At 39.7% G+C, this 12,238-nt stretch overlaps 1 protein-coding gene across 1 annotated transcript in view; it reads right to left on the bottom strand.

Annotated features, from left to right (window-relative positions):
• The window catches only part of SYCP2L (synaptonemal complex protein 2 like), a gene marked incomplete at both ends in the record, with an annotated part of 35,882 nt that overhangs the window by 5,838 nt on the left and 17,806 nt on the right, over nt 1-12,238 (bottom strand). Inside the window, 4 exons of the mRNA XM_083360306.1 lie at nt 3,825-3,874; nt 4,207-4,348; nt 6,804-6,852; nt 10,548-10,609. Coding sequence (XP_083216432.1) covers nt 3,825-3,874; nt 4,207-4,348; nt 6,804-6,852; nt 10,548-10,609 — 303 coding nt within the window. The remainder of the gene's footprint in view (nt 1-3,824; nt 3,875-4,206; nt 4,349-6,803; nt 6,853-10,547; nt 10,610-12,238) is intronic.

Genomic DNA, 12,238 nt, shown 5'->3' with positions numbered 1-12,238 from the left:
GTTGTGCCTGGGGACCCCTCAGTGTGCAAACTGGCATCTGCACAAGCATGGGATCCAGGGAAAAACTATCCTGCACAGAACCAGTCCCTAGCACCCAAAAGCTTGAAGGCCACTGGGCTAGGGTATCAAGAACAACCAGGCAGCTACTCATCCTACCTCCTAAACAGAGCATCATGTCAAGAAGACACCCTTAGCTGCATCCTCAACCTGAGATGTGGTTACACACTTGAAGCTATACAGGTAGTCCTCGACTTGTGATCACAATTAAGCCCAAAATTTATATCGCTAAGTCAGACATTTGTTAAGTGAATTTTGCCCCATTTTACAACCTTTCTTGCCACAGTTAAGTTAATCAATGCAGTTGTTGTTGAGTAACACAGTTGTTACAGTGAATCAGGTTTCCCCATTAACTTTGCTTGTCAGAATTTCACAAAAGGTGATCACATGACCCCAGGACATTGCAACTGTCATAAATATGAGTCAGTTGCCAAGCGTCTAAATTTTGATCACGTGACTACAGAGATGCTGCAGTGGTCATAAGTGTGGAAACATAAATCGTTTGTTTCATTGCTATTGTAACTTCCAGTGGTCACTAAATAAAGTGTTGTAAGTCGAGGACTAAATGTATTAAATGCCTGAGTCCATAAGGTGGAAATCTGGAGTTCTCAAATTTCATCTTCCAGATGCCTTCTACATCTTCATTCATTGGCTCTCTCCTATTTTGGACTAGTGGCTTAGTCATTCCTGCTACTACCACCTACCATTCAAGGGCCACCTCATCTCTTAACTTTAATGTGTTAAAAAAAGAAGGATCCTCACACCCTATGTTGCAGTTTAGATAATTAAAGGGTTAAATATAATGGTTTAAAATAATTTCTATAACGGCAACTGTGGACCACAGAGTATGTAGGATTATGACTAGAGAAATTTCCTTTACAGACATATCATTCTCACAAGTGACAATCAAAATCGAGCTTTATTTTTTAAAAATGTAAACACTCCTTTCAATTTTAAATGTTACAATGCAGACATTCAAAATTGAAGATGTTTCAAACAGTTCAGATTGTGGAGACAACTTAAAACTTTAAAAGAAAATGTCATACTCCAGGAAGGCCACAAGATGGCAATGGTCTGCTACAAAAGTTGTTCCAAGTCTTCACAAAGAGATAATGAAGAGCATTCCAAATCCCATTACATAGCATAGGTTTCTAAATAATAAAATTACAAGTTCACACACACTACTGAGACAATAGTGAAGGAATCAAAGTTCTGAATTGGCAATTACAATATGATTAAGCCCACACCACTAGAATATGATACAAAGTTTTAAATTCAAACAGAGTTCAAATGACATTGAAAGGAGGCACATACTTTGTCTAATATGTGAATAAGGTGTTGAACAAACATGAATTGGACTATAGCTTGTACAGTGATGCATCTCTGATACTGGCTTTGTTCTTCTCTGTATCTTTTCCCTAGGAACTGCTGAATTTTCCATCTAGAGAAGAAACTGAAATCATCAAATCAAACACCTAGCAACAGACTGCTGCATACAAGTTGTTTCACTTACTGCAGCTCTATACATGTAGTCTTTAGGTTACAACCATTCATTCAACTGTTCAAAGTTATAATAGTGCGAAACAAGGGGAACTTATGATGGTCCTCAGAGTTCCAGCAATTGCAACGTCCCTGTAGTCACTTAATCATAATCTGGGCATGTGGCATCCAAATAACCATGATTTCCTATATTCCCTACCAGTTTCCCACAAACAAAATCAATAGGGAAGCTAGCAAGAAGTTGGAACTCACGATTAAGTGAGGTCCTTGCTTAATGACGGCAATTAGAACTGCTAGAATTGCCATCATTAAGTGATGTGGTCACAAGATACCACTCTTTACAATTGTGTTGTTTAGCAACAGTTCCCAGTCCCATTTGTTGTCCTAACCCGACGTCTACCTGCACTGATGAAAAAGTTCAACAACCTGAAAAAAGTTCTAGTTAATTTAATCTGCAGTAGAATTTTAATAATCTTTCATTTAGTAACTTTTAATGTCATGCATGGATGGTACTACTACTCCGATGAAAGCACAGGTTATCTAAGTTTGCTGTTGCTAGGAGTTCTAAGGGACAGGAAGTCTAATCCCCCCTGTTTATAACAAAGTCTGGTAAAAAAACATAGCTAAGGTCGAAAGTATTGGATTTGCCCGAATAGGCTGAAGAATAAAATTGAAATAAAGATGGATGAATTACTATGGTTTTTTTTAATATTGTCTGGAATGAAGATTGGAAGTTAAGAGCATCAAATATACCAAATTAAATGTAGAAACACTACAAAGTTCTATCCTCAAGAGATATTGGCAATGTAAAAGCTAGGAACAACCCCCCCCAATACTGATATAAAAGACCTTAAAAAAAGCTAGGGGGGGGGGAAAAGCACGGCAAATTTTCAGTCCAATCCTGCTATGAAAGGACATGTAGAATCAAATAAAGATACCTCTCCAAAAGATCTACTAGAATGGCTGTATCTCATTCACAGCTTGTTTGATTCCAGATATATCCATAAGTGCAAGGATCCCAACACTAAACTCGCTTGATGGATGTGGACATTTTTGCCTTCTGGCTTCACAAACTGACAGGTATAAATGATCACAAATCTAAAGGCCCTTTCAATCAGAAATATAAACTTACATTTTCTGATCTGTTTCCAATCTTCATTACAGGTCAAGATTGCCAGAAAGAAAGGAGTATCTTTATTATTTATTTTATTTTATTTATTTTATTGCATTTATATACCGCCCTTTCCCTGAGGACTCAGGGCGGTTATTATAATGACATATCAATTATCTCTGTTTCCTCCATTACTTCCTATGTATATATACATTAAAAGGTCTAGTGCTTGTTGGCAGTGCAGCTAAATTCCTGAAGCAAATGGCGGCCTACTGGAATGTTAATTCAGTAGGAGAAATAAGGTACACAGAACACCAAAATAGTTTCTTTACACTTGGCTCTTCTCACTTAACCAAAGCATCATGCAGTATTTTTTTTTTAGTTTTATTCATTTATAAAAATAAAGTGTGAAAATACAAAAACAAAAAGTAGGGGACAACGGTAGAAAAAGGGAAAACAAAAAAACAGTGTGAAGAAAGGGAGGGGAAGAAACAAAAAGCATTGACTTCTGACTCATGCAAATCTTAAAGCAGTTTCATGATTTAACAAAAAAAAAATTCTCTGAAGATATCCACAATAATGCAGTTGGACCGATCCTTTACGTTCACAGAAATTCTAACATCATACAAGCAGAGCGTAAGGGCAACATTAATGTGAGATGGCCTCACGAGACCGATGGTTCGTTAAGGTGCTTCCAAGAAAAAGGCAGCACGCAGGGATGCAATCAGATGAAGCTTTATTTAAAGATAGAGTAAAGAGAAAGAGTTCCCTGGCATGGAGGCATCCATGCCTGGATTGAGCTCATGGATCATTCCCAGAGGGAGCTTGAACAAGAAAAGCAACAAGAGAGAGCAGCCCCTGAGCAGAGGTTTTTATGGGGGTCCCCAGCCCCTCCCTTACCAATGAGAGTGAGGGGGCTGGAGGGCCATTAACTCTCTCCAATGGGGCTGCAGGGGCCGGAGACCCCTGACCCACCAGTGGGAGCAAAGATGGATGCCTCTTTGCTCCCATCTGATGACCTTTTTGGGGAACTGCCATGGCTGGCACAAAAATATCTAACAATTAAAAAAAAGAGCAAACAAAATTCTACATGTTCTATACATCTGGCAGCCATATCTATCAGAAAAGAAAAGATCAGAGTTTCAGTTTTCCTTACTTTCTTTGCACGATAATCACTGCCACTACTTGGAGAAGACAACGGCAATACTGTGAGAGGAAAGATTAAACAAACATTTGCAATTAGGAGCAGAGATAATATAGATAAAACTACCTATTGATGGAACAAGTCGGAAGTAATACACATTTGAAACCTTTAATACATGATGCTGTAATATTTCCAAGTAAATACACCTGCACACCTGCTTAAACACAGTGCTGGAAGCCTTAAGTCCGGGCTAAAAAGAATTATGAGCCCTAGGGCTTGCTTTAGAAGCTCTGGTTTAATTTTATGTACAGTTTACATGAAAACAGGTTCCACTGAGCTAATTACTTCTAGCAACATTCTAAACCAATAACTAGTCTCCCATTGTTGTTTTTACCTTTCAACTTGCTTCTGACTCTTGTTTTTTTCCGAGTGTAGTCTGCCACTTTGGGCAACGTGTGGTTCTGAGAGTTACAAATCCAGCTTTTTTCACTCTCTGGGTTGCTTTCAGAAAAGAGATGGATCTTGTAGTTAGAAGGCTGGGAAAACATGCAGGCAGGAGTCAGCGCCACCTGAAGGGTACTGACATTACAACATTTCATTCCAGAAGCATTTAAATGTTGATTAAAATCAATTGTACAAGCTCAATTACTGAGCTAACCCCTTAAGGGTCGACCTATTTTCTTTTGGAATCACATTTTACCCCATTAGGGGAAAAAGTGTAAAAATGTTTAGGAATCCCCTTTTTTTCAATGTTGTATAGAAACTGAATGTTCAAGGCATCAAAACAAATAGAACAAACACAGCACTCCTAAGCTACTCTGCCCTGGCCTTACAAATAGGAAAAAATCAGCAGATATCACAGGGCAAAGCAAGGATGTCAATGAAGTCCTTTGATCACACCACAGCTTCAGACGAAAAGCCCTTTGCTTGAATCCCAAACAACACTGAGAGAAGCAGGACTTTAATGAACTAAAGCAGACATGTCAAACACAAGGCCTGGGGGCCGGATCCGGCCTGCGAAGTGGTTTCACGCGGCCCGTGAAGCCATTCTGGAAACAGTGAGGGAACGGCCCCCATTGCCTTGGCCCTGGCCCAGAGACCCTCCTGCCAGAGACCCTCAGATCTGTCCCACTCCTGCCCAGGCCCCCATAGGCACCCTTGATGCGAACGATGTAGAGCTGGCCATGCCCACCCAGTAGGCCATACGCACTCTAGCCACGCCCACCCAGTAGGCCACGCCCACCCGGCCCCTTGAGGGCAACCGCAATGCTGATGTGGCCCTCCATGAAATTGAACTAAAGGGTCTTTGCGTTCCTTGTTTTCGTTCCTTGAATTCCTTACATCAGACTTACGTCAGCCTTCTTGGGCACAGGACCTCCCAGGTATTATCCTGGTTATAATTCTCAGAAGTTGGAATCTACTGAGATATCATAACTCATAGATTTGGGGGGGGCATGGGGGGCCAACTAAAAAGAATTATGAAAAAAATATTAAGAGTAAGAAAAAAAAACCACCTGATTTGTAACTATAGAGTTTTGGTATATGTTGTTTGATCTGAATATTTTTCCCCAAGAAAGAAGAAACGAAACAGTCTTTCAAGTAACATGTTCCACATTTTCAGAGTTCTTCCGGAAATAAGTGTCAAATCCCTTCTTTTCATAGCTACTGCTTACCAATCCTGAGCTTGTATTGGTTCTTTTAATGATATTGTATGCGTCTGTATTTTTCTTCTATTGATCAGTTAATTATAATAAAATGAAAGTATGTTACACTCTAACCCTGTGCATCTTGGGATAATGGGTGTTGCAGTATGATTCATCTGGCAGGTACAAGGTTGGTCTGATGTGATGAAGACAGTTAAGACCAAAAGACAGGCAGAGGAGGCTACGTGCTGAAGCTTTTATCTCTGGGTGAAGAAAGTGCTGTGACATCCTTTATGGTAGAATTAAATGCCCACAAGCTTTAATTTGATCAGATAACAGATCTGGAAGCTCCCTTGTGATTTCAGAAATCTTCAGGCTTGAGTCTCATTTCAGGAAAGGGATGGAGACAGGGCGGGAATTATAGAACGGCTTTCACGTCTATTCTCAAATCCATTCCTAGAGTGATTCTATATTCTAGCACAGATACGGTAGGTAATACAGAATGATGAAGGAACTACAGAATCTTCCCTATTCCGGAAGCCTCTAGATCTGTTTGGACCGGTTATGAAAGTAGCTACATCGAAATTCTGAAAGCTGTACAGCCATTCCTATTTAGTGGCTATCTTGTTTAGTGACTGTTTGCAAATACGACAGTATTTTTTTAAAAAAATAATAATATTTTTTTGGCCAATGTGCTCACTTACAATCAAATTTCATGCGCCTGGCAACAAGGGTGAAAGTAACATTGGCATAGCTGCACAAGAGAACTTTATCTGAGTGTTATTGACAGCAACCAGGGTTCTTTGCAGTCTCTCTCTCTCTCTCTCTCTCTCTCTCTCTCTCTCTCTCTCTCTCTCTCACACACACACACACACACACACACACACACACACACGTACACACACACACATGGCTTATTTAGCAACCATTTTCACTTCCAATTTAAGGAACAGAATGCGGGTCACTTCCAATTCATCTGGAAGACTAGACTGGGGGAGACTTCCTTCCCAAGTCCATCCTTGGCACCTCTCCTTCAAAGGATTAGTTTCATTCCAGTTTCAGTTAAGTAGTGGCCATTCTTTAAAAACAAAACAAAACAAAGCACTTAAACTGACCCAGACAGAGAGTATTAGGAGGAGTTCACAGATGGTGAGAGAAAACTGTTCTCTCATTTCATGCACTGCTCAAGTAGCAGGTAATATATTAGGCAGAACTAATCAAATGTCTTAAAAATCCAAACAGAATGCATTTAGCAGTAATAGCCCTGAAACCACAAACATCTGGGTGTCTGAAGTACCTATAATAAACTGTAATATACACTATAATAAACACGAAAATTGGACTTTACCAGACTTCTCTCAAACTTGTTCAGCTTCACATTTCTCTTTTCCAGACTCCTGCATGCAATAAAAGACTATGAATTAAGGAGTCAGTGTCTGCAGAAATTTTTTTAGAATGCAAAGTCCTATAGGTCAGTGCTCCCAGTAAACTCCTAAACTCCTCTGGTTGTATTTTCCACCTGTACTTTTCTGCTAAATGTGGTTTCTAAAGGAGTACCTGCGGATTTTACTTGTTAGTTGTTGCCAATTATAAGGAACGGAGCTCATCTCCATTTCAAGGCCATTGAGCCAGCGCTATCCGAAGACATTTCCAGTCATGAGACCAGCATGACATCAGAGCACTGTTATCTTCCCACTGACGTAGTACCTATTTATCTACTTGCGTTTGTATGCTTTCAAACTGCTAGGTTGGCAAGAACCGAGGCAAGGACAGGAGCTCACCCTGTCACATGGAGCTCAAGTCTCAAACCTGGGCTGCTGGCTTTCCAGCCAACAAGCTCAGGGTCTTAACCCCTGAGCCACTACACTGCCCCATATGTGATTTGTGGTGGGATTAAAATGTCCTACTTCAACATAATCTATCCAAGTAGGACTCAAAAGCCCAAAAGTACAAATACTATCTTTATTGTAATGTTATAGTAACAGAATCTGGCAAGTCTGAAAGCCCTTCTCCCCTTCCTCGTCTTAATTTTCCAGAGAACAATGGAGCATCCATTCCGAGGTATTTCCCACACCCCTATTCCTTCTGAGTTTTTCTTTGTAGCCTAGGCTGTGGCTCCTCCTCCTCTTATCTCCCAAGGTTATTCTCTCCGACCGTCATAAACACTTCCCCCACTGGGCAAGGAAGAGCAACACGGTCTCCACAGACACCCTAATCCTAGGAACAATGAGGTCTTAAGAGACCCTATAAATTCTAACAGGGTGGGAGCCATATGAATCTCCAGGAGGCAGAATTATCCAAATGTACTAAAAAGAATGCCCAATATTTTCATAACAGATAACCTTTCCTTCCTTCCTTCCTCCCTTCCTTCCTCCCTTCCTTCCTTCCTTCCTTCCTTCCTTCCCTTTCCCTTCCTGCCTGCAATAAATGTTGACTTCCAAATATGCTGCTTTGTTCAGCAAACAACTTTGGGCGGCTCACAATTCAAACTTCTCAATTTAAACTTACAAACTTCCCCTATCTATTTTCTTCTTTCAAGTCCCTTATAAACTCTATTCTGGAATTATTAATGTTTTTGAAACAAACTTTGGGATGCATAAGAGAGGGAATTCATTTTGCTTTTTTAAGGACACAGTTAATCCTCATTTAATGACTGTTTTGGGCAGTGACCATTCAGCGTTATGACCCTCATGAAAAGGTAACTGCATAACCAATCCTCTTATTTAAAACCTTTGCGGGTCAGTAAAGCAAAGGAAAGCTGAATTAAGTTCAGTTAAGCTCAGTTGCCGTTTCGCTTAGCAATTGCTTTGCTTAACTGAATTGCAATCTCAGTTGTGGTCACTAAACAAGGACTACATGAACCACTTTTTTTTTTTTACTTTTTCACATTGGCCACCTAAAAAAAGGTAAAGGTTCCCCCGCACGTGCGTGCTAGTCATTTCCAACTCTAGGGGCCGGTGCTCATCTCCATTTCAAAGTTGAAGAGCCAGCGCTTGTCCGAGGACGTCTCTGTGGTCATGTGGCCGGCATGACTAGACGCCAGAGGTGCACGGAATGCTGTTACCTTCCCACCGTAGTGGTCCCTATTTTTCTACTTGCATTTTTACGTCCTTTTGAACTGCTAGGTTGGCAGAAGCTGGGACAAGTAACAGGTGCTCACTCTGCTATGCGGCACTCGGGATTCGACCCGCCAAACTGCCGACAAGCTCAGCATCCTAACCCACTGAGCCACCACGTCCCTTTTATTGGCCACCTAGGGCATGTTATAATTCTACACCAATAGCGTGCCAAAAAATTTCCATACTTGTGCAAAGTGTTCTGGACAAATATTTTTTGCTTCATTTCAGACACCTGAAAACAAAAAAAATGATTTTTTTTTAAAAAAAAGAGGAAACAGAAGAATGGGATAATGATTTTAAGGCAAAATAGGAATACTATTGTTCCTTAAATACTAAGTCTTTGTTCTTTAGAAATAGCTAGCTAAACTGGATTTCAAACCAGACAAATTAACAAATAAATCATGCCTGTTTCTGATATATCTAAGTTGGTGAGATTTGTTTTCAACAATTCCAAGGGTATTCTTACCAAGATATACTCCAAGGCTTGTCACAAATAAATTAATAGTAAATTAACATTTTACAAAACTATGGAAATAATGCTGGTGAATCACAACATTTTGAACCTGATTGCAAATATATTGTTAAATAGGTATGAAATTAGGCATGTATGTAGATCTTGATACAGTCTTAGGCAATCCTGGATCCTGCAGAGAATGAGATATTTACTAAGCTATGACGGAACTTGATTATGAACTATTCTCTAATTTACCACTGATAATGTATTATTCATGCCATGCTGGGAAAACAAATAAAAAAGAACGGAATTTAAGATGACTAAAACCATTAACAATTACTAGAAAAATGGAGATGATGGACACAACTAATGTATTCTTCTGAAGAAATTTTATCTATGGGATTGTTGAAGAGTCCACACCAACCTGACAGAATGTAAATAACAAATCCATCAATTTGCCTGCAAACAGTTGTTAAGAAAAGCAATTTGCCTGTAAACACTGAAATAATTGTTTAATTATGGTTTTACCATCTCATGTGTGCTTGGATCAGACGAAAAATGAAAATCATATTCATCCATCCTAAAAATAAATGCATTGTGTTAGTTACTGATTATTTTCAAATGTAAGTTCAAAGCCAATGGATTATATTTTTTGCTATATAAAGGGCACTATGGATATATGGGATCAGGCTTTCCCAAAAACAAAACAAAATGCTCCAAGAGGTGCATAGGAAAACTGCCCATGCCTCGATGTCTGGAGTGCATCAACCTTTTTCAGACTTATAGAAGCTCCATTAAAGAATAGACTGAGCCATGATAAATACAGTCAATAGGGTAGCACAAAAACAAAATGCATTTTTAATAAAATTAGATTTGATACAGTTAATACCCATATATTTCATACTTCCTTCCTTTGTCAGATTAAAAATTGTACCTGTGGCCATTCTGAAAATATTTGGAGGCTGTAAAAGTTAGGACTGCTATACAAAAGCTTTCCATCTGATTATTCCACATCTGCATTACGATACTGACTCAACTAATGACTCAGCCTTCCATCCTTCCAAGGTAGGTAAAATGAGGACCCAGATTGTTGGGGGCAATTAAGCTGACTTTGTAATAATGCCACTTGGGGTGTGTTTGAAAGCCCTAACAAGCAGGCATATACATAGAATGAAGGCTACTGCTAAGCTTGTAAGCCGCCCTAAGTCTTCGGAGAAGGGCGGGATATAAATGTAATAATAAAAATAATAATAAATAAATAAATAAATAAATAAATAAATAAATGTGTTCTTAAGACACTAATGACAATAAAAGCATCTTACATATCAGTTCTGTGTGTTTTTAACAGAAATGAAAGTTCACCCTCCCCAAATTATAATACTTTTTTTTGTACTACTGTGCTTAAAATGTCAAGTTTAACATAAGAACTTCATACTGTGACTTTTTATATTTATATTTATACACACACACACACACACACACACATCCATTTAAAAGAACTTTAAAAACAGTTCCTTACTTTGATTCCACCATTTGCTTACTTGAACCTCTTGCTCGCTTTTTCTTCTGTAGGGTGTCATCCTGGAACAAAAACACCAAGTCAGATGTTTACAATTTCCAGAACGTTTAATTCATTTTGCTTCAAAAAATTTTGGACAAAAATAAGCAGTCCATGTACTTGCTGGAAAATGCTAGGAAGAAGGGAACAAAACAAAACAAAAACAGGCCCTGGAGATACCAATAAATCCCTGTTTATATCTTAGCAGCAAAAGCAGTTCTTATAGAATCAGTTCAACTGATTGAAAAGGGGGGGGGGGAACCAAATTGCCAGGATCTAACTCTGTGATCTCTTTTCATTGGCAGTATCATCTCCTGCTTATTTTACTACCTAATCTGTGGAATCCCTGGTGTCTCTGAGCTTGTTTGCTTGGAGGCCTTTAATTACCCAACTAAGTAACATCATCGGTGCAAGTGAGTGTTGGGCTTCTTCCCTGTTTCTATCCTACAGCTTGTGTCCTGCCAATTTTGGGTTTTCTCCTTGGTAGTCTCTTGATTAGGTATTGTTTTCTGCTTGTTTGCCTTATGTTAAAAGGTAAAGGTTCCCCCGCACATGTGTGCCAGTCGTTTCCGACTCTAGGGGCCGGTGCTCATCTCCGTTTCAAAGCCGAAGAGCCAGCGCTTGTCTGAGGACGTCTCCGTGGTCATGTGGCCGGCATGACTAGAGGCCAAAGGCGCACGGAACGCTGTTACCTTCCCACCGTAGTGGTCCCTATTTTTCTACTTGCATTTTTACGTGCTTTTGAACTGCTAGGTTGGCAGAAGCTGGGACGAGTAACAGGCGCTCACTCTGCTACGCGGCACTCGGGATTCGACCCGCCAAACTGCCGACCTTCTGATCGACAAGCTCAGCGTCCTAACCCACTGAGCCACCGCGTCCCTTTTTCACCTTATGTTAACTCCTGCTTATTTGGGAGTTGGCTGCTGGGGAGGATGTTTTTATTGATGGCAAACCTGACATTCACTAAAACTGATGAGGTTACCTACTTGGGTAATGAAACATCTACAAGCAAACAACACATCTCAGAGAACACCAAGGACTCCACAATTCCTACATTGTGGAGCTACAATATATTTCTCTTCTACTGGAACTACCTACTCTGTCATCCAGTTTGCAACAATCCTTCATTTGTTGCAAATTTCCACCTCCATTCTTGCTGTTCCCTTTGCCATGTCAGTTTGGTAGTAATGGGGTTCAGCTATCTATAAATGTTGATGATTTACCAGACAAGGATTACTGTTAGCCAGCCACCTACAAAGCCGAAGTCCTCACTGTTTTAATCAATCTTATTTTCCATTAAGTGATTATATAAATCAGTAATAAAAACAAAAAGCAAAGAGAGCAAATTACTTTCTCCAAAGCAACCATGCTGAATTCACCCTTGCCCAACTTTATGACCTCTTCATGTATTGGGTATGAATTCCTACAACGGTTAATTGAAAATTACAGGAGCTGACTTCCAGCATGTCAGGAAAGGATCAAAAGGGTATTGCTGCTACCTAAAACGTACCTCTAAAGGGTGGGTTTCTCTAATGTGGATATCAGCTTCTCCTTCCACATCTGGTTCACTACAAGCCATAGAAAGGAATAGAAGAAATGCTTTAGCGTCAAGACTCTACAACAACTAGTAAAGGTAAAGATTTCCCTGCACA

This window comes from Vipera ursinii (assembly GCF_947247035.1).
Source record: "Vipera ursinii genome assembly, chromosome: 3".
Classification (NCBI taxonomy): Eukaryota; Metazoa; Chordata; class Lepidosauria; order Squamata; family Viperidae; genus Vipera; species Vipera ursinii.
The sequence above is the reverse complement of the archived record's forward strand: the minus strand, read 5'-3'. Positions and strand labels throughout refer to the sequence as shown.